This window comes from Trichechus manatus, unplaced genomic scaffold (assembly GCF_000243295.1).
Source record: "Trichechus manatus latirostris isolate Lorelei unplaced genomic scaffold, TriManLat1.0 scaffold00155, whole genome shotgun sequence".
Classification (NCBI taxonomy): Eukaryota; Metazoa; Chordata; class Mammalia; order Sirenia; family Trichechidae; genus Trichechus; species Trichechus manatus.
The window spans coordinates 1,928,213-1,951,681 of NW_004444091.1; the positions used below are offsets into that span (position 1 = coordinate 1,928,213).

At 40.0% G+C, this 23,469-nt stretch overlaps 1 protein-coding gene across 1 annotated transcript in view; it reads right to left on the bottom strand.

Moving 5' to 3' along the window:
- Positions 1–3,512: 3,512 nt before the first annotated feature.
- Positions 3,513–23,469, bottom strand: part of GLUD1 (glutamate dehydrogenase 1) — a 45,992-nt gene continuing 26,035 nt past the window's right edge. Inside the window, 9 exon segments of the mRNA XM_023740435.1 lie at positions 3,513–4,833; positions 5,790–5,852; positions 12,184–12,275; positions 13,086–13,209; positions 16,477–16,557; positions 17,253–17,390; positions 17,592–17,729; positions 18,497–18,676; positions 22,793–22,887. Coding sequence (XP_023596203.1) covers positions 4,714–4,833; positions 5,790–5,852; positions 12,184–12,275; positions 13,086–13,209; positions 16,477–16,557; positions 17,253–17,390; positions 17,592–17,729; positions 18,497–18,676; positions 22,793–22,887 — 1,031 coding nt within the window. The 3' untranslated portion in view covers positions 3,513–4,713.

Sequence of the window (23,469 nt, forward strand, 5' to 3'; positions counted from 1 at the left end):
ACTACTACAAAACTACACAGAGGTACTGGCATAAAGAGAGACATATAGATTAACGAAATAGAATTGAGGTCTAGAAATAAATCTGTACATTTAAGAGCAATTGATTTTCAACAGGAGTGTCACAATAATTAAGTTAGGAAAGAATAGTCATTTCAACAAATCTTGCTGGGAGAACTGGATGTCTACATGCAAAAGAATAAAACTGGACTCTCACACCATATTAAAAAAATTAACTAAAAATGCATCAAAGACCTAAACATAAGAGCTAAAACAATAAAACTCTTAGAGGAAGACATAGGGGTAAATCTTTGTGATGGTGGATTGGGTGATGGCTTCTGAGATATGACACCTAAAGCACAAGCAAAGAAAAAAAAATTGGACTTCATGAATATGAAAAACTTTGTCAAACACTGTCAAGAAAGTAAAAAGACAACCCACAGAATGGGAGAAAATATTTGTAAATCATGTATCTGATAAGGGTCAAGTATCTAGAATATATAAAGAATTCTTACAATTCAACAATAGACAAATAATCCAATTTAAAAATTGGTGAAGGATTTGCATAGAATGAAAATGAAACATTTAAAATTCTGGGGAGCAGGAACTGATGAGGGGTGAAAAGGCTGTAGGGGACTGCTAACATTCACAATAAGCTTTGCAGAACTATTTGATCCTTTAAAAACCAATGGTTCTCAATTGAGGTCAATTATTTTAATACTGTCACCTAGGAATTCATCTTTTTTTTTTTTGTACTTTTTTAAATTGAACTTTAGATGAAGGCTTACAGAACTAGCTTCTCATTAAACAGTACATACATTGTTTTATGACATTGGTTCACAACTCTATGACGTCAGTACTCTCCCTTCTCGACCTTGGGTTCCCTATTACCAGCTTTCCTGTCCCCCCCTGCCTTCTAGTCCTTGCTCCCGGGCTGGTGTGCCCCTTTAGTCTCATTTTGTCCTATGGGTCTGTCTAATCTGGCTAAAAGGTGAACCTCCAGAGTGACTTCATTACTAGGCTAAAAGGGTGTTCAACTAGGTCAGTTTTGCCCCCTAGGGGACATTTAAGGAGCTCTGGAGGCTCAGTGGTTAAGCACTAGGCTGCTAACCAAAAGGTCGGCAGTTTGAATCCACCATGGGAGAAAGACGTTGCAGTCTGCTTCTGTAAAGATTTACAGCCTTGGAAACCCTGTGGGGCAGTTCTACTCTGTCCTATAGGGTCACTGTGAGTTGGAATCAACCAGGCTTTTGGTTTTTAGGGGATAGTTGACAATGTCCACATACATCTTTGATGGTCACAACTGACAGTATGTACTATGGGCATGAAGTGGTTAAGTGCTGGGGATGTTTCTAAATAAATATCCTACAATGCACAGGACAGTCCATTCCCCCAGTAAAGAATGGTCTGGCCCAAATGTCAGTAGTGTTGAGGTGGGTTGAGAAACGCTGTTTCAGTATAGCTTTGATAAAAACACAAAGAAACCAATGTTATTTGTCAAAAAAAATCAGCATACCCACATTACAGAGCAAAAAAGTTTTTCTGCACAAGATTCAGCAGACATAGTGTTTGTTGTGTGCTTTGTTTTTACAACCTTAATGCAGAATAGGGTTAAGAATGCCTGCCAGGGATGTTTAGGGAATGTGGGATTTACTTCAAGTTTGAGTTAAGATACCAGGGTTTTAAAAAAAGTAAATCACTACTTCTAGTAATGGAGCTGCTGAAGGCACTGCTAAAAGAAAAAAAAAAATCAAGTGTTTGCAGTAAAACCTTTAAAAGTCAGAACCTGTGTAAGGTGGACCAGGCCAGAGAAGGAAAACTCGAAAATATTTTCCACTGAAAGCAGCTATAGAAAATTGGTAAGACTGCACCCTGTCAAGGGCGGAAAACTCCCGAGACCCAGAGAAACAAGGTAGTCCTGTGAAGTTCTGGCTCTCACAGGGTTCACCGTACTTCTCACCTCCTTAGACTTAACTGATCCCAGTAAAATATACTGTGGTGTAGGGTTTTCCTAGGGCAAGTCAAGTATTCTTCAGGTGCTACTCAAGTCTCTATGGCTATTCCTGAGGCAATTAACATTAGAGTATTATGTGTAAGTTTTTTGGGGGGTAAGAATTAATTAAAAATAAATAGTAACATTTCAGTTAAACCAGAGTAATTGACCAGAATTTTCTAACTCAAACTTCCAGGAACCAAACAGACTTATCACCCCATATTCATATGATCTGAATCTAATTTCCCGCTCAGTATTGCTCCTAATACTCTGGAACTTTTCATATCACTCTCCCTCCAACATATTTTTGGCCTCCCACGTAGAATGCAAACAGCCATGCTGGCTGGGTCAGTGGGGCCGGGGGCTTGTTTATCCGCCGACTTGATACTCAGAACCAGGGAGAGTCAGAACGTGACTGAACAGAGACCAGTTCAGAGTCAGGCTCCAGGTTTGGCAGCTGACTAACTAACTCCAGTTCTGCTGATTGCAGTTAGCATTCTGTCTTCAATAGTTATATTCTCTGGCTAAATTATTAAAAACAAAAATCAGTTAGAGAAAATTCAAAAAGAGAAAGCCCTGCTCCAGGAGCTGGGAGATCTGGAATTGAGTATTTAAAGATTCACAGAAAGGAAGTTGGTTACCAGAAACCGGGGCAAGCACATTTTCTGTTAAACCCATTGTCTTACACGGAATGTCTGTTACCACACTTAGTGTTCATCTCTAAGCTTAACCATTTATCCAACATTCTGCATGTGCGTGTAGTTATTTAATAATGTCTATTAAATTGGAGCCCTGGTGGCACAGTGGTTAAGAATTTGGCTGCTAACCAAACGGTTGGCAGTTCGAGTCCACCAGCTGCTTCTTGGAAACCCTATGGGGCAGTTTTACTCTGTCCTACAGGGTTGCTATGAGTTGGAATCAGCTCGACAGCAATGAGTTATTTTTTTATTTTTTGGTCTATTAAATTGACTTTTCCTACATCCTGTATCATCTGAATACATGATACAGAAAAGAGACACATGTATTTTTTAGTTAAGCTTGACAGATTGAAAGAAAAATATTGTTTTTTAGTAGAGGACAGTATTTACCATATAAATGAATAAAGGCATTTTAAATTAAAAAAACAAAAACAAAAACAAACCAACAACCTAATCAAAGAATCCTCCCTTCATCAAAAAAGGGACTAAAAATTACTCTAGTATATCAGCTCTTAGCACTAGTCCCTATTCCCCAAGAACAACCGTTAATATTGTTTAATAAAATGAAACACAAGAGAATTGAAAAAGGAAGTTTGGGCCATTTAAAGGCAGCTCACAATGTAGTAGAAAGAAGTGATATGTAGGTGGTGGCACAAAAATTTTAGAAACCCAATGGTAGTTTATCATCTCCTAAAAAACACATTATCAAATACAAGAACACAGAAAGGAAACATACACTTTGGAAAAGGTAGACTTTTAATAACTGCTTTATCACCAGGTTAAGTCATGCAGTTACAAAGTAGTTAGAAATTTCTGAAAGGGTATTATTGTTAAAAAAAAAAAAAAAAAAAGACATTTATTCATTACATAAATAATATCTAGCATTTCATTGGGACACTACTTTTCAAAAGGCCCTGGCCAAACAACTCCCAACACAACACTCAATCCAAGGTTGTTTTCAGTCAGACGCTGTGAATTAAGCTTGTGGGCAGTGTGTGAGGCCTCCAAGAGAAGAGGGTCACAGAGCTGGGCAGAGCTGGGCCCAGGGCAACGCTCAGTGCTGCCAGCAAGACTCCACACAGGCAGAGCTTATTTTTCTGGGATACTCTACTTGAATTATTGTTCAATTAGTCAACATGATAGATCCTTTAAAGAAAAGAAGAATTAATTAGCATGATAAGGAGGTTACCGCACTCTTTGGACTGCGTATCATAATTGTAGTTAGCAAATTCAGACGGACTTAAGAAAAATAACCTCCATCATCTGCGGTTATGAAGGTAACTTAATTCTCCATCTGGCTTTCTTTTTGCTGGACAACAATACACAACTGATAAGCTATAAATGATACTGTTTATGTTATAAAAATACTAGTTTTTTTCATTTATGTTTATAGGCATTCTCTGCTTGAGTCAAGGTTAGGCTTGTTAAGTGATTCAAGGCAATTTTATTAGAGCAGCATGTACTTATTTCATAAAAGAATGAAATGCATAAAGAGGAATAGCTTTTACTTTTGTTTGCAACCTACAAAATTGAGTTATTTTGCTGATGTGAAATATCAATAACTCACTTCAGGACCATGCCACCTTCTGAAAATGCCACATGCCTACTTCTTCAATGCGTCTAAGTTATAGCACATCCCAGGCTTGTCCAGAATGAAAGAGCACGCCACTGGCTGCTCTGGGACAACAGGTGCTCACCCCAAACAATAGTAATTAGCAGGATGGGATGCAGCCACAAAGCAGGGAAGCAAAAGCCAGATGGAAGAGACTTTCTATTCAAAGGAAAAATATCCCAAATGGTCCTCTGGCATGGATGATTTCTACCTTCACACTCATCAGCTTATACATGATCACCTAACCTTCATTTCTTTCTTTTTACGAGGCTGATTTGGACTGGCTTGTTGAGAATGGTGTCCATTATCTAGTAAGTCATGAGAAAGAGATTTCTGTGGTTACATGTAAACTTGTGATAGGTCTGCAGAAGTTACAGGTGAAGAGGGTAATGGAGAAGCCAGCTGTGATCCACCTATGTGAAGGTCACACCAGCTTCATTGTACACCTTGAAGACTTTCTCAATGGCGTTGACATAAGCAGCGGTTCTCAGGTCCAAGCCCAGGTTATACTTCATGGCTGTGCGCATGATTTGCTGAAATGAAGGAGAACACGCAGTGAAGAGCACCCTGACTCCAGCAGCTGGGCAGTGCATACACGAGGCACACGGGGGATCGGGACCAGTTACCCTGTCACCAGTTCCATAGAGGACAGGACAGGGGAGGGCAGCTAGAATAGGGCAACACTAGTCAGAAGTACTAATCCTCTGGAATTAACACTGGTTGCCATCTATGCAACAGTAAGAAGTTATTTTTTAGAATTTTAGGTGTGAGCTGTTTCCATCCTTTAGCTATTCTGTTGTCTGGAGCAAGTTCATTTGATATATTTTGTGATTTTTCAAAAAAAACTAAGAATAGAGTGATGAAAATATTCTGGAATTAGGTAGCCTGTGAATATACTAAAACCCACTGAACTGTATATTTTAAAAGTGTGACTTTATAGTAGGTGAATTATATAAAAAGTCAACAACAACAAAAAACCCTAAGAAGGACCAACTTCTTTTTTATCAACATCTGTTTATACTATTTTAACTTAAATACAAGTGGATACAATCTAAACACAAGGAGAAATTAGGGAAACTGGACTCAAACTGTGGTTAAGGCCTTGAAACGGGTCAGGTGGTCAGAAAAACTAAGTATACCAATTTCCATTGTACGGTAGCTTCCTGTAGCTGTAACGTGGCATGTGAGCTGCAATTTGCATTGTCTAACTACTCGATATCTAGCTAACTGCCCAGCTCCACTCCTTCCCTACTAACCTGGCATTACTATTTATTTCTGAAGGCCTGGTGCAAGTATTTGAAGACCCTAAAGAGGAAATAATGCTCATCATTTAAAACTGAGGAAGCATGTGTTTTGCTACCCACGGTGAGAAACATCTGAACAGACTGCTCTTCTCTATCACCACACACACAATCTGGGAGCTGAGATAACACGGTTGAGTTGCCCGTCATGTAACCAGGAGAAACACAAACAGCAGCTGCACACGTACCCTGGCAGAACGCTCCATAGTGTAAGCTAAGCCCGAGTGCACAATGTCTTTCTCGGATGCACCCTATGAGGAAAAAGAACAAAAGTTTAACAAAACCACAGAGACATACCTCACCTGTAACAGTGAGAAGGATTCTTAAGTCAATATACAGCCAGACAGGATTGTTTTATTTTTCAGTAAACATATATTTCATTTCTGTATAGTATCTTGATACTTACTTAAGCAGTTGAATTTTAACCGCAGTTTAGTTTTAATTATGTTTGACAGCAAACATAAATACCCATTAAATAAAATCATGGTAAAAATGAACACAAAAAGTATAGACCAGGGAACACAAGGGCAAGGACGGAGCCCAGCAACCTCACCCATCCGAGCTACAGGTGCACCATCACCACATGTTACCCTGTCAAGACACGAAGAACTCACACCAGCTCCCCAGGTGAACAAGATGCAGAAAGAATTTGGCTAATTCCAGTAGCAGCTCTGGGGTAGAATCCTGCCTGTGTGTACCACCAGCTTTTAAAGCTGGATGGATCTTATCTTAGCAGTGATTTAGTTAACCCCCAACTTACTGGTGAGGAACCTGAGGACCAGAGAAGTTGGCCAGAGTAGTAGCTATTTATAGAACCGGAATATAACCCCGAACCTCCCACCACCAAGCCAGCTTATCTCTTTTCTTTGTCAATTATCTCTGACAAGTCAATTTGTTTAGAAAGATTCCTGTTTCTTGGAATATTTTGTAAAAATCTGTGTACAATTCACTATCACTAGCACCTGTAAGTGGAGCCCTGGTGGTGTAGTGGTTGAGAGGTTGGCTGCTAACCAAAAAAAGGTCAGCAGTTTGATTCCACCAGTCGCTCCTTGGAAACCCTGTGGGGCAGTTCTACTCTGTTAATAGCGTCGCTATGAGTCGGAATCGACTCGACGGCACCTAACAACCACCACCACCACCCTTAATGTGACATACAGAGCTATAAAATACATATCCTGACATGTCAGATAAAAACCTAAAAAGTGAGGCACCAATAAAAGTTATCTAAAACATCTCAGAGTTTCACTTTTAATATTGGGGGAATATATGCTGATCATCCAATTCATGCTGTGTTCATTTAAGAAAATGTACTTCTATAAAATTTATATTAATCACAAAACATTTGGCTTAAACTTTGTTTTGTTCTATCAAGCTAAGAAGAGGAAACAGGCTTGGTTTATAGACAGAATATTGCTGTTTCATTCGTTTATTCATTCATCCATCCAATCAACAAATATTTATTGAATACCTACTAACTATGTGCCAGGCACTCTTCTAGGCATGGCGGACACAGCAGAGGACAAAATAATAAAATTTCTCTGTTCTCATGGAAAATTTCATTCTAATAAGAAGACAGAATATACATGGACTTAAAACCATGAGGCTAGGCTGAGTGAGTGAGATTCACCGAAGATCTGAATCTAGTTAAAGAAGTGGTTCAGGGACTGAGGCCCTCCAATGTTAAGAGTGTGAAGAGACGAAGAGGTACCCATAAAAGGCAATGAGAAGGAATGGCTAGCGAGGCAGGAAGGAAACCCGGAGAATGTGGTGTCCTAGAAGAGAATGTTCCATGGTAGAGAGCAATCAATTGTGACAAAAGCTGCTGATAGGTTAAGTAAGATGAGCTACTGAGAAATGGCCATTAGATTTGGCAATGTGGATGTCACTGGTTACCTTGACAAGAACAGTCTGGTGGAGTGGTGGAAAAAAGAGTAGGTTCAAGCACAGAATTACAGAAGAATTAGAGACAGTATATATAACTCTTTCAAGGAAGTTTGCTATAGGCGAAAGAAAAACAGCAGTAAGTGGAAAAGGAAGTGGGATTAAGATATATACATATTTTAACAGCGATTACAATGATTAGTTGTGCAAACCTACCCTTAATCAAGGTGGTTTTTCCATCACCATTAACTCCCCTTTCCCCTTCCCTCTGGCCCCTGATAACCACTAATAAAGTTTGGTCCCTATAAATTGGACTTTTCTTGCCTTTTCATGTAAGTGAGGTCATATACTATCTGTCCTTTTGTGGCTGGTTTATTTCACTCAGCACAACGTCTTCAAGCCCCATCCATATCGTAGCATGTACCAAGACTTATTTCTCCTACTGGCTGAGCAGTATTTGTTTGTATGTATGTACCACGTTTTGTTTATCCATTCATCTGTTGATGGGCATTTAGGTTGTTTCCACCTTTTGGCTATTGTGAATAGCGTTGCAATGAACATCGGTGTACAAGTCTGTTTTTGAGTCTCTGCTTTCAAGTGTTTTGGGTATATACCTAGGAATGGAATTGCTGGGTCATATAGTAGTTCTGTCTTTAGTTTTTTGAGGAACGCCACACTGTTTTCCACAATGGCTGTACCATTTTGCATTCCCACCAGCAATGGATAAAGGTTTCAATTTCCCCATATCCTTGCCAACATTTGTTACTTTCTGTTTCGTTTTTTTTTCGAATTGGCAAAAAGTTGTCTGATAGATGTATTTACAACAAAGACAAAAAAAAAAAAAAAGAGTAGCTGCCTATGCACAACCAAACACCTCATGGGATTTGATTCCTTGGTTCAGAGTCATGGTTTCACGGGAAATCCCAGTTAACTGGCCTAATAATGTGTTTAGTGCTTCTATTCTATCTTCTAGTTCGTTGGGTAGTACGTGGGGTCTTAAAAGCTTGCAAGTGGCCCTCTAAGGCACAACAGTTGGTCTCTGTTCACCTGGAGCCAACAGGGGAAGAAGGAGAGTCAGGAATAGATGGAGGATATGGAATGTGTGGCTAACTGCCTCCATGAACAACTGCCTCCTTTACCATGAGGCCAGAGTAACTAGATCGTGCCAGCTACCATTACTGAGCATTTTGATCAAAGATTCCATAGAAGAATTCTGAGCAATAGGGAGAAAATGCAGAACAGAATTTCAAATTCTCATGGACTCCTGACTCCCTGGAGCCACGGTGGCTAGAAGAACCCCTGAAACTGCTGCCCTGAGATCATCTTCAAACCTTAAACCAAAACATATTCCCTGAAGTCTTCCTAAAAACCAAACAACAGTTTAGCTTAACTAGTAAAAAAGGTCTGCCTTGAACACTATGCCCTTTTTTCTTTGTCCTTTAGATGAAGGTTTACAGAGCAAATTAGTTTCTCATTAAACAATTAATACACATATTGTTTTGTGACATTGGTTGCCAGTCCCATGACAGGTCAACACTCTCCCCTTCTTGACCTTGGATTCCCCATTATTGGCTTTCCTGCCCCCTCTTGCCTTCTTGTCCTTGCCCCTGGGCTGGTGTGCCCATTTAGTCTCGTTTTATTTTATGGGCCTGTCTAATCTTTGGCTGAAGGGTAAACCTCAGGAGTGACTTCAGTACTGAGCTAAAAGGGTGTCCGGGAGCCATACTCTCGGGGCTTCTCCAATCTGTCAGACCAGTAAGTCTGGTCTTTTTTTGTAAGGTAGAATTTTGTTCTACATTTATCTCCAGCTCTGTCCAGGACCCTCTATTGTGATCCCTGTCAGAGCAGTCAGTGGTGGTAGCTGGGCACCGTCTAGTTGTGCTGGACTCAGTCTGTTGGAGGCAGTGGTAGTTGTGGTCCATTAGCCCCTTGGACTAATCTTTCCCTTGTGTCTTTGGTTTTCTTCATTCTTCCTTGCGTCAGATAGGGTGGGACCAGTGGAGTATCTTAGATGGCTGCTCACAAGCTTTTAAGACCCCAAACGCGACTCACTAAAGTAAGATGTAGAACATTTTCTTTATAAACTATGTTATGCCAACTAAGCTAGCTGTCCCCCAAGACCATGGTACCCAGCCCTAGGCCCAATAATTCAGTCCCTCAGGTAGTTTGGATGTGTCTGTGAAGCTTCCATGACCTTGCCTTGGTGAAGTTGTGTTGGCTTCCCTAGCACTATGCTCTTTTAAGAATGGTCTATATGGAATCAAATTGACAACAGCAACTCGAAAGATTAGACAAGAACCTTAAGGGGTAGTGAGTTTATGTTAATGGCGGGAACAACTCAGAGAAGGAGGGTGAGAACAGCAGCACAACTTGAAGAACATAATCAGTGTCACTGAACTGTACATGTAGAATCTGTTGAAGTGGTGTACTTTTTGCTGTGTACATTCTCAGCAACAGCAAGAAAATAAATGAAATTTAGGAAAAAAAGATTTATATATTTTAAAAAGCAGCATTTTGTACAACCGACAGGAATGATCCAGTAGAGGGAAAATCGATGACACAGGCAAGAAGCGAAGGTTTGCTGCAGCAGTGCACGGGAGAAGTTGAGAACAAGCCATCCAAAGCATGGGTGGGAGACCTGGGCTTCACGGAGGCACAAAGAGTTGATTTATAATAGTAGGAGAGAGGACACAGAACAGGGTAGAGGAACGAGGAGCTGAGTAGATGTAGAAGTTCTCTGACTGTTTCAGTTTCTTCTGTGAACACAGATACCAGGTTGTCAGCTAGAATGGCGGGGGTGGGGGTGGGGGGAAGTGACAAGAGGAGAAAATATGACAATCATCCAGAAGAGTGAGAGAATGAATAGGCAAAGCAATATGACTGCTGGTAGCAATAAAAGCCACCTTGAGGTTAGAGGTCATGGGTTAAAGTTAGAGCCATTAGCAGGGCCTCCAGCAACAGGGCTGCAGGGAAGAGGCGGAGTTGGATGTAACCAGGGTCCAGGTGTTAACAAGGGGGTCTGATGAAGCAGAAGAAGGTCAGAGTGATGTAGTGACGGATCATGGGATTTAAACTAGGTAGGGAGAGACGCGAGGACATTAGTGATGAGGGACAGTGAAAAGGTGGTACGGTCATTGGACTTAGGTCCTGGTAGGGCCAAAGCATGGCTGGAGGAAGCTGGAAGAAAACTGCGTTTTCGACTGACACTTACTACAAGACTCCTTGCAAAAAGCAGCTCAATCAGAGGTGAGAAAGCACGAAAGTCTAAAATAGAAGCACTAAAAGTATTTGAAAATTGGGAGACCAATACATTGAGTAAGGATTATTTTAAAAAGGGTAAAGTCATCACAGCTCTGTATTTGTAACTAACTCACCCACTGTCCTCTTCTGTTCTCTCTCTAAATGCTACAGTTTGAGGGACTGCTATGTGCCAGGCATACGCTAGGAAGTGGGGAGGCCAAAGGGAGCAAGACTGAGAACTAACAGCGGGAGCAAGAGGTCATTGCTGTTTTATGTCATTTGTAATGGCAGTGTGCGTGACATTCCGGCTCAACAGATGGAAGAGAAATCAATTCGGCACGCACAGGGGACTTTCAGAGAAAGCCACAGAGATGTGGTGATAGCTGAGCAGGGAGTGGGTCAGAGCATTCCAGAGAGAGGCACCAGAACTAACAGGGATCCGAGAAAGAGCAAGGTTTTGGAATGGCAAAAGCATCTTTTCTCCTTCAGAATAAAAACCTTAACTTTCCCCATGTTGCAAGATACAATATAGTCTTAAATTATTTTCCATGAGTGAATACTTCATAAGAAGATACATTATAATGTAGCCATTTCCCTGTCACTGGACTGTTAAATCAAACATAATTTAAACAATAACTGCAAATACAGTTTCAGTGAACATCATCATGTACAGAATCATTCCTTTCCTCTTGAATTATTTTCTTAGGACAAATTTCCAAAGAGGAAATTATTACAGTGTCAAGGACAGGAACACTTTAACAACTCATCAAATTATCTTCCAAAGAGCAACACCAATCTGCAATGTCATCAGAATACAGGCATAACTGTTTCACCACAGACATGTTGCTTACAAAATCCATTAATTGTTTTTCCTACTTTAATAAATAAAGAATGCCTGATTTTAACTTGTATTGCTTTAACAGTGAGGTTAATCATTTTTTCCAGGTTTATTGGCTGTGATTCATTGTTCCCGTCTTCTGTCATTTACTGGTAAAGAAGTTCTTTTTGTGATGTGTGTGCACTAACAATGTATCCTGTCTATCAAACCAAGAAACCAAACCCATTGCTGTCGAGTCGATTCCAACTCATAGCGACCCTATGGCTACTTAATATAAAATACTTTTTCTAATCTGTTTTCTTTAACTTTCTATTTCTCTGAAGCTTAAAGGAGATGAAACACATAATACTCTTTCATGATTATGTTAGGATCACTTGTTGAGTTATCTGAATTGCAAAAGTACCAAAAGCAGAAGCACCATTAATTGTTTATTTTGAATCCGTTCTCAGTCACTAGGATTCTTACTCTGTTTTAGAACATAAGGAAAGGGGTGGGTACAAAGTGCTCTCAAGTGACAGAATTACTGCTGACTACCACCCCTAAACTCAACTCAACCTACCGGGACCGAGTATAAGGAAAAGAGCAAGTAGTGTGTTTAAAATACAAGGCTTGACCATACTCACCGATATCCTATCCTGGAACTCAGCTGTGGGTACAATGGGAATAGTTCCACCGTGCTTTCCAAATTTTCTTTCTAAGCTCTCTTGAACAGACACTATAAAAAGTCAAGAGACGAAGATAAGATATTGCTAATAGGGAACAAGAACAACAAAAAGAAGTATAACCTAAAGTAATCTCAAACTATATCTGTAAACCCAAAACCTAATACAGAGTTTTGAAACCTTTAACAGCAATGATATAAAAGCATTAATCATTCAAAACTCTGTTAAAAGGGAATAAAACACTTTGCCAAATTCCTATGTAAATGTGAATTCAGGTCACTAATCTGTTTCCATAACACCCATTACCAGGGTTTTTCCTTGGCTCTATTAAAAGGAAAATGCTGAGGGAAAAAGAAATGGAAATAGACAGAACACTTCACCCAGATTCTCAAAGTGGGCTGAGTAAAAAGAAGCTCAGTTGCAGGTCTTATTTCAGCCTGATGAGAAACTCTACTGCTAATTCTGGAGCTTATTCTAATCAAAGAAAAACAAGTATTCTCATCAGAAGACTCAAAAAATTCTTGACACCAGACAGGCCTTCACTAAGTGCACCAAGGGAAAGAAATGGACGGGTGTTAATGCGAAGACCACATTTTTTAAATGATACTTCTTAATAATATTACTGACTTATAGATTATGATCTGGGAACACTGCATTCCAGAATAAAAATCTGAATATAAATACGTATGAGAGTCAGTATACTTTTGGTCCTAGCCTCATGAGATGTAATAATACAATTTTCTGTTGTGAGACTAAATTCTCTAAGATTAAAGGGACATTTGTTCTCTAACGAGTATGCTTTCTCCAGCCTTTCAACTGGCCCCAAACAATTGCTTTCAGAGAACAGGATCATCAACACTCACTGAGCAGGTGGTAGTTAGAGTCCCTTTCATATTTGAAGGTCAGACGGCCATAGCTGACATGATTGAGATTCTTCAGCCACTCAAAGTAAGAGACTGTCACTCCTCCAGCATTCAAGTAGAGATCCTATACACAAAAATGTGACAGGAAGACACCAAAGACATTAGAAGACCAAGGTCTTAATAAAACTTTACAATGCACTAAGAGCTCAATTTCAACATCATAGCAGACTAAATCCCAAATTTACTAAATACATCTTAGACAGTACCAGACTGAAAATACAGGCATACCTTGTTTTATTGTACTTCATAAACATTGCGTTTTTTATGAATTGAAGGTTTGTGGCAACCCTGCGTTGAGCCAGTTTTTCCAACAGCATGTGCTCACTTCGTGTCTCTGTGTCACACTTTGGTAATTCTTGCATTATTTCAAATTTTTTCATTATTATTATATCTGTTATGGTGATCTGTGATCAGTGATCTTTGATGTTACTCTTGTAATTGTTTTGGAGCACCATGAACCGCGCCCATATAAGATGGCGAACTTACAATCAATAAATGTTGTGTGTGTTCTGATGCGCCACCAACCGGCTATTCTCCGTCTCTCTCTATTCTCTGAGATAGGAAGACATTGAAATTAGGCCAGTTAACAACCTTACAATGGCCTGTAAGTGTTCATGTGAAAGCAAGAGTCACATGTCTCCCACTTTAAATCAAAAGCTAGAAACGATTAAGCTTAGTGAAGAAGGCATGTCAAAAGCCAAAATAAGCTGAAAGGTAGGCCTCTTAAGCCAAACAGTTAGCCAAGTTGTGAAAGCAAAGGAAAAGTTCTTGAAGGAAATTAAAAGTGCTACTCCATTAAATTAAAACTGCTACCCCAGTGAACACATGAAAGCAAAACCGCCTTATTGCTGATACGGAGAAAACTTTAGTGGTCTGGATAGAAGATCAAACCAGACACAACATTCCCTTAAACTAAGCCTAATACAGAGCAAGGCCCTAACTCTCTTCAATTCTGTGAAGGCTGAGAATGGTGAGGAAGCTACAGAAGAAAAGTTTGAAGCTAGCAGAGGTTGGTTCATGAGGTTTAAGGAAAGAAGCCGTTTCCATAACATAAAAGTGCAAGGTGAAGCAGCAAGTGCTGATGTAGAAGCTGCAACAAGTTATTCAGAAGATCTAGCTAAGATAACTGATGGACATGGCTACATTAAACAACAGATTTTCAATGTAGATGAAACAGCCTTAGATTAGAAGACGCCACCATCTAGGATTTTCATGCTAGAGAGGAGAAGTCAATGCCTAGTTTCAAAGTTTCAAAGGACAGGCTCACTCTCTTGTTAGGGGCTAATGCAGCTGGTGACTTTAAGTTGAAGCCCATGCTCATTTACCATTCCATAAATCCTAGGGCCCTTAAGAATTATGCTAAATCTACTCTGCCTATGCTCTATAACTAGAACAACAAAGCTTGGATGACAGCACAACATGGTTTACTGAACATTTTAAGCCCACTGCTGAGACCTACTGCTCAGAAAAAAAGACTTTCTCAAAATATTACTGCTTATTTACAATGCACCTGGTCACCTAAGAGCTCTGATGGAGATGTACAAGGAGATTAATGTTGTTTTCATGCCTGCTAATACAACATCTGTTCTGCAGCCCGTGGATCAAGGAGTAATTTCGACTTTCAAGTCTTATTATTTAAGAAATACATTTTTTAAGGCTATAGCTGCCATAGATAACGATTCCTCTGATGGATTTGGGCAAAGTAAATTGAAAACCTTCTGGAAAGGATTCACCATTCTAGATGCCATTAAGAACATTCGTGATTCATGAGAGGAGGTCAAAATATCAATATTAACAGAAGTTTGGAAGAAGCTGATTCCAACTCTGATGGATGACTGAGGGGTTCAAGACTTGAGTAGAGGAAGTTACTGCAGATGTGGAAATAGCAAGAGAACCAGAATTAGAAGAGGAGCCTGAAGATGTGACTGAATTGCTGTACTCTCATGATAAAACTATAATGGATGAGGAGTTGCTTCTTATGGATGAGCAAAGAAAGTGGTTTTCTTGAGATGGAATCTACTCCTGGTGAAGATGCTACGAACATTGCTGAAATGACAACAAAGAATTTAGAATATTATATAAACTTAGTCGATAAGGCAGTGGCAGGGTCTGAGAGGACTGACTCCAATTGTGAAAGAAGTTCTACTGTGGGTAAAATGCTATCAAATAGCATTGCGTGCTACAGAGAAATCTTTCATGAAAGGAAGAGTCAATCGATGCGGTGAACTTCATTGTTGTCTTATTTTAAGAAATTGCCACAGCCATCCCAACCTTCAGCAACCACCACCCTGATCAGTCAGCAGTCATCAACACTGAGGAAAGACCCTCCACCAGCAAAAAGATTATGACTCGCTGAAGGCTCAGATGATGGTTAGCATTATTCAGCAATAAAGTATATTTTAATTAAGGTATGTATATATATATATATATTTTTTAGATATAATGCTACTGCACACTTAATAGACTATGGTACAGTGTAAACATAACTTTTATATACACTGGGAAACCAAAAACTCTGTGTGACTCACTTTACTGCGATACTCGCTTTATTGCGGTGGTCTGGAACCTGAATCTGTAATATCTCCACCTCTGAGGTATGCCTCTAATTCAACAAACCTCCTTCCCAGCCCATCTAAGCTTTTTTTCCATTTGGAAAAAAAAAAAAATTTTATTCGTTTATTTGATTAACTTTGGCTAGAGCCTCTTCTCTACCAACAAAGTTCTCAGACAAAATTGCTTGTCCAACAACCTTTGGACTGGACTGTCTGAGGGTAATCTCACCAGATGATTAGCATTCCCCCTTTCACTACCCAAGGACTGCTCATCTCAGTTGAATAGAATTTCTTAAGTGCTTTCAGAAAAGGAGACTCTTGAAAATGCATTCCAAGTCTACCCTAACGTGTAATGGCCTTTTTGTATAGACCCCATGCTTATCCACTAGCAAACATGAGCACATGTTCCTCATATTAGCTCTTTGCATAAAACAGGGCCATTTGAAATAGATAAGGTTAGGAATCATGTAGGACATTTTAGATTTTAAGCTAAAACAGTATTTCTAGTACAATATACATTTACACAATTGGATTCTTAGAAGGCTAAATACATACTCAAGAAAGCCTGAGGTTGGAAGAAAGTGTTCAGGTCAAAGTGAAAACTGTCAGACTTATTATACTCATTATACATGCTTCTACTGTATTTTCTTAAGACCAAAATAAAGATGAAAAATTCACAACAGTTTGGGAAACTAACAGTCTCCTGTCCCTCCAATTCCTTGCAAAAGGCAATTACGATCCCAAGTACATGTAAAACCTGACAAACGTAAATGACTTACAGGAATCACCATAATGTTCCTCTCCAGGAAAATCTTATCAGCTTCTGGAGTTGTTGGTCCATTGGCACCTTCAGCAATGATCTACAAGAACATACAGAAATGCCAATAACATCGCTAAATCCTCTCCACCGAGGGATTAAGAGGCAATCCAAGAGGATGGTCGCACAACTCTGGGAATGCACTACAAGCCGTTGAAGGGTGCACTTTAAATGCGTGAACTGTACGGTATGTGAATTATAACCCGATAAAGCTGTTAAAAAAAAAACCCAAAACCAAATCCGTTGCTGTCGAGTCGATTCTGGCTCGTAAGGAAAAAAACAGACGACACCCAATCAGAGCTGACCGTGTGTCAGTTCGCCATACTGTGATGGCTTATTTGTTGCTGTGACGCTGGAAGCTATGCCACCATTATTTCAAATGCCAGCAGGGCCACCCATGGTTGGGGAGGTTTCAGCAGAGCTTCTAGAATAAGACAGTATAGGAAGAAAGGCCTGTGATCTATTTCTAAACATTAGCCAACAAAAACCCTATGGGTCATGACAGAATACTGTCTGATATAGTGCTGGAATATCAGCCTTCAGGGTTTTGGAAGGCACTCAAAATACACAGTGGCTACAATAATGGACTCAAACTTCTCAACGATCATGAAGTGCAGGACCAGGCAACATTTCATTCTGTTGTACACAGAGTTGCCATGAGTTGTAACCAACTTGATGGGAACTAACAACGTCTTTCCATGTTGATAATGTTCAACCCAGTTTCTAGAACGCTTTTACCTTGGCTTTGACTCTGGGTGCATTGGACTTGGTCAACTGCTTCTCACTGGCTGCTGGGATCAGTATGTCACAGTCTGCTTCCAAGATGCTTCCTTCATAAGGCTTTGCCTTGGGGAATCCCATGATTGATCCATGTTGCTGTAATTGATTAAAAATCAAAACAAATGCTTGCACCTAGAGTTTAAATGTTTGTTTGGTGCTTATAACACAAAATTTATTTATTAAAAGCTCTTTGAGCTAAGTTTAAAAAATAAGGAATAGAAATAGATTGAAATAAGACTTGTTTCAACTTTACAAAGTTCATAGTATTCAAACTGTTCAGATACTAGACCAACATACCAATTTGAAGTCTTCCAGTTCCTTTGGATCAATGCCATCTGGATTCCATATGCTCCCTTCAGATTCCGCAACACCAACACACTTAGCACCAAAACGATGTAAGTATCTCATAGAGTGCAGACCCACATTACCAAAACCCTGTAAAGAACAATTATGCAAGACACAGAAATCAAGTCCCAGCACGGGTAGTAAGAGTCCTATTTCGTTAGCTTAGAAGCAGTTCTTACAATCCTTTTGCCAAAACAAACAATGTACCTGGCTTCCCTTCAACAGTAAAATTCTACTTTAAGAATGTGGAACCTAACCCTCTGTTATCTATGATAACAGATAATGATAATGAGTCCTGAAAAAGTTTAGTTAGATGCAGCCTTCCAGCTTATGAAGAAATGGCAGCACTGTCGATCATACCACTCAGGTCCTCAATTCCCGATGACCAGATGTCCTATGTCCACACCGGGAGGAATACAAATTAACACACTAAACACTAAGCGAATTCTACCTGAAAGTTGAAAGTCTGGGTTAATAGCAAACCTTTTTGTATACCCTTAATAGTTTTAGAAAATTATGTTAATTAAAAGACTTACCCCTTCTGGACACAATTTTAAGTTTAAATACTGATTAGAAGAAGTTGGTGATAGTTTTGTATGATCTGACACTTAAATCAGTTCTAATCATATGAATTATACCATAATCTTGAAAAATAAAGCGGTATCTGACTATAGAATTTTAATTATGCACTAGATCACCACTAGGTTAAAAAAAGGAGGAGGGTTTATTACTCTGAAAATAATCACTCTAAAATTTAAAAAGATTCAAAAGAATCAAATTAAAAAAATTGCAAATCTAAAAACAGTAACACTTATTTTATATATTATCAGTTATTCCTAAGGAAACAAAAATTTTACCTGAACCACAAATGTTTTATCTCCGAACCCTGGTGTCATTCCTAAAACACTCATGTAAGAAGCTTCATTGATGAAGTTTTCAATCCCATGGAAAAGGCCACGGCCAGTAGCAGAGATACGTCCGTGGATACCACCTTGACTGATGGGTTTACCAGTAACACAGGCATGTGCATTAATATCCTGCAAGAGAACGTCGTAACTTAAAAAAATGAAACACCAAGTCCAATTTCTACGATGAACTAATAAAATGAAGGATTAAAGTCAACGTACATTCTTATTTAACTAAAAATACATTCAATAGGTGTATGAATGTGTGTGTGTTTAAGGTATACTTTTCCCAAGAGATAAGCCTTACGTTTTCAGCTTCTTGTTCCTAGAAAACATATAACAGACTATATTTTCCAACAGGAGAAACAAAGAGCTTAGGAATTGAACAGCAAGTAAGTACAAGTAACAATATGACAAAAGTAGAGATAATTCAGCTTAAAACTACTTTTTCTTCAACAAACATTCAAGCCTTACTAAACCAAGGAGCCCTGGTGGCACAGTGGTTAAGCATTCAGCTGCTAACTGAAAGGTCGGCGGTTCAAACTCACCAGCCACTCCGAGGGAGAAAGATGCGGCAGTCTGCTTCTGTAAAAGATTTATAGCCTTGGAAACCCCATGGGGTTCTACTCTGTCCTATAGGGTCGCTATGAGTCACAACTGACTTGACGGCAGTGGGTTTAAGTCAAGGTACACATCCACTCACAAATGTCTTCAAATCTACCAGAGGACTTCAGTACATCACCAAAACAAAGCCTGGGACAGGAAGATGTGATACAATACACTTGGATGGGAAGACTCACTGTTGTAAAGATACTCTTCTACCGAAGTAATCTAAAAATTTAATAAAATCTCATTAAAAAAAACTTCAAAAGATGATTCTCAAGTTTCTCTAAAAGAGTAGATTAACAAAAGTATTCAAGAAATTAAAAAACAAAACAAAACAAAAAAAAACTAAGGTGGTTTGGAGGATAATTTGGAATACACCTAATCAAAGTAAAAATGCCTAGAGATACAAAAAATGGAATTTACCTGGAAGTAGAATTTTGGGGTATTTAGTATGCTATCATTTGGGTTAAAAAAAGAAAAAAAAGGTACATGTGGGTGAGCACAAAGGCTGCGTGCCTGTATGTGGGCAGAGGGTCTTTGGGGGCAGCAGTCAGCAGATCTGGGAACGGAAAGGGAGGTAGCAGTCTTCACCACCCACCTTGTTGTATTCTTTGAATTGATGATGTACATGCATCATTGTTCAGAAACAAGTATAATTAGAAAAAATGAGAATGGAGGGGCTTCCCTTCCAAGGTATCAAATCTATCATAAGCTACCGCATCCCAAACAGCATGGAAGAGACAAATTTATCAGTAGAACAGGAAACCCTGGTGGCGTACTGGTTAAGCGCTAACCAAAAGGTTGGCAGTTCACATCCACCAGGCACTCCTCGGAAACTCTACGGGGCAGCTCTACTCTGTCCTGTGGGGTTGATGACAACGGGTTTTTTTCTTTATCAGTAGAACAGGAGAACTCAGAAAGTCCTATTACATATAGGAGGTCAATATAAAATGTAGGAAGCATTTTACATCACTGGTTAAACTATGGACTATTTGATAAACTTGTTGAGGCAATCTGCTGCCCAAGTGCTCCCACCTCCCAATATACATTTCAGCTGGACAAGTTAAAAAGTGACCTGACCTTCATCTGTACGGCTTAAATATTTTTACAATGAGAACTTAGAATCGTATTACTTATGTAATTACCAACAACAACAAAAAGCAGCCTAGTAAAGTGATTTAACAGTTTTCCCACAGTTTTCTTTCATGAATAATTAACACTTATGAATACAGAACTACAAACTAGTGCCAAATGCTTTTAAACAGTGAAAATGCAAATGCTGGAGCTGACAGAAATACTGTCTGAAGTCGGGCATGGTGCCAACCGCCAAGCTCACCAGGATACCTAATTGTCTCCGAAAGCCCAGGGGTGAGAATGGCCCTCCCCGCCAGCACCAGCTCTTCCAGGTGGACCTAGAGAAAAGGAGCTGTGTAGTTCAGGCTCACGTATGGAAATACATGATTAACAAAAACTATGGCTTCCTTACCTTAGGCTCTAATTCTGCATTTCCTATCACTTAACAAGAAAAGCCTTTTAACAGTAGAGTCAAAGGTTTAGCTGGCATCACTGCGAATGAGCTGCGAAGGATATACTGCCTCCTGGTTTGCACTATCCAGTCTAGTATCTTGCTTAAGAAGGACAAGAGACCATACCCAGAACTCATTTAACATAAAAAGGTGACAGATGGACAAGTGGCTGCCCTTTTTGGGAATGGCAGACAAAAGCAAAATTTTTTAAAGTGTCTTGTACTGCTCATGTTTTGTTTGAGGGGATTTTTGCAATTTACATTATGTAGTATAAGGAGACCCTGGGTGGTGCAAGTAAACGGTTAATCTGATCAGCTGCTAATCTAAAGGCTGGCGGTTTGAGTCCAGCCAGTGGCGTCTTTGAAGAAAGGACCGGCGATATTTACTTTGAAAAATCAGCCATTGAAACCCCATGGAGCACAGTTCTACTGACATGGACGGGGTTGCCATGAGTCAGAATCCAACTTGATTGTAACTGGTTAGTATTTATAAGCATTTATTTTTGTACTTACTAAAGGTTGTGTACTGTTTATGTATATTATTCATTTAATCCTCATAACTGCACTATTATTAACCTCATTTTACATAGGAGGACACTGAGGCACAGACAGCTTAGGCGGCTGCCATAAGTCACAGAGCTGCTAAGGGAAGAAGCCACGAGTGAAATCCAGGCCGTCTGCCAGTGCTCCTAACCACCACACTAGACCACCTCTCCAAAATGCGAATGGCCTCGAAACGCCTCCCCAGGAGGCCACAGCCACCCCTTTCTGCTTGTCTCTCTTTCAGAAGGAAAACCATTCCTCCTCTTCTCAAGACCAATCCTTCCACTCTTGTTGTTAGGTGCCGTTGAGTTGGTTCTGACTCATACTGACCCTATGCACAACAGAACAAAACACTGCCTGGTCCTGTGCCATCCCCACAATTGTTGTTATGCTTGAGCCCATTTTTGTAGCTGCTGTGTCAATCCATCTCACTGAGGGTCTTGTTTTTTGCTGACCCTCTATCAAACATGATGTCCTTCTCCAGGGATTGGTCCCTCCTAATAACATGTCCAAAGTATGTGAGATGAAGTCTCGCCATCTTCGCTTCTAAGGAGCATTCTGACTGTACTTCTTCCAAGACAGATTTGTTTGTTCTTCTGGCAGTCCATGGTATATTTAATATTCTTCACCATCACTCAAATGCATCAATTCTTCTCTGGTATTCCTTATTCATTGTCTAGCTTTTGCATGCATATGAGATGACTGAAAATACCATGGCTTGAGTCAGGTGCACCTTAGTCCTCAAAGTGACATCCTTCCACTAGGGACCTTAAAATAAAAATTCACAAGACCTTTACTCCATCGGAGGACTTTGCTCCCATATCTGCGGCCCTGTATCTCTCTTGCATCCTTTCGCTCTCTCTCACCAACGAGTCTGTGCCTACAGCCACTCACTATGCCAGGCAACCACAAAAAACATAAATCTTTCTTTTTGGACAGCAGTCAACTGCCAACTCGTCTTCTCTTTGCCTCTCTCCAGGGCCATTCTTCTTCAGTGGAAGCTCACTTTACGCCCTCCTTTCCTCTCTCAATGCCAGCTGTCTGTCTGGCTCCAATCTCATCACTCTGTGCATAGCCTCATTGCTGAATCCGGTCTCTGCAGAAACCTGTTCCTCAGCATCCACAGCATGAAGCTCTCAGCACTCCTCGTTCTTTCGGAGCTGACTACTTTTCTTTCCTAGGTCACTCTTAAGTCTGTCCATTTCTCTCCAACTTCACCGACATCATCATAAGCCGCCATGCCTCATCTGCTTCTTTAAACTGAGAGGTCATGGAGGGAAAAGTCAGGATCAAATGGTTTTCTTTCCCTTCCAGTGTCCAGCAGTGTCCTGATTTGGTGTTTGAGGGTCCCACCCTAGCGAATAAGACAGCTTGTAGGTAAAAGCTGAATCCATGATTACTAAACTTATGATTTAAGAATGGAGAAACAGAAGTAAAATAATATGCAAATCAAGATTATTATTAAAGGGGAGGAGAAATCCCCAGTAGTATTCAACTTCCACACAGTCAGTTATTTCTTGTAGGCAGATTCACCTGCAGCAGATGAAACCGACAGGGCTCTGACGGGTACTCACATAGTGCCCTATGGTGCTGGCGTAGGTGTCAGCGATCCAGGACATCTCCCGCTCGCCTGTGCTCATGTCGGGGGCAGGCACATCAATGCCAGGACCTGTGGGCACAGACAAAGGGCACTGGATCATCTCAAATACAAAGGTCCTTGTAATTCTCTGTAATAACAGTCACCAAAACTTTAGATTTTATGTAACTAATTAAAAGTCATAGAAATACTCATTAAATGTTTCACCACAAAACTTATATACACAAAACATTACAAAATAATCTCTCCCACTGGCATTTACTTGCTATATCTTTGGAAGTTAGCTATGAACAACAGACATAAGCACTCGGTAGGACTTGTGAGTGTGCAGCCACATGCAAATCAGTTTTGCTTTTCTCGACCTCTGAACCCTAAACTGCAAATGGAGATAACAGTACCACCTCACCCTAGATAAGCAGGACTGCTGCGGTTAAGGCGTTGCATGAGACAGTACAGTAACATACCCCTTGTATCAGTGTAAATGCCCTTAACAAGTAGAACAACGGGGGAGAAAGCCACGTCACTGAAGCGACTGTGTCAAGCCCTGTAATACTCACACCTGCGACAGAATGTGGCTTTGACCTCTTATTCAGAGCTTATTCACTCAGTGTACATAACGTTTTCAATTCCTCAGATCACAGCAAATGAAAAAGC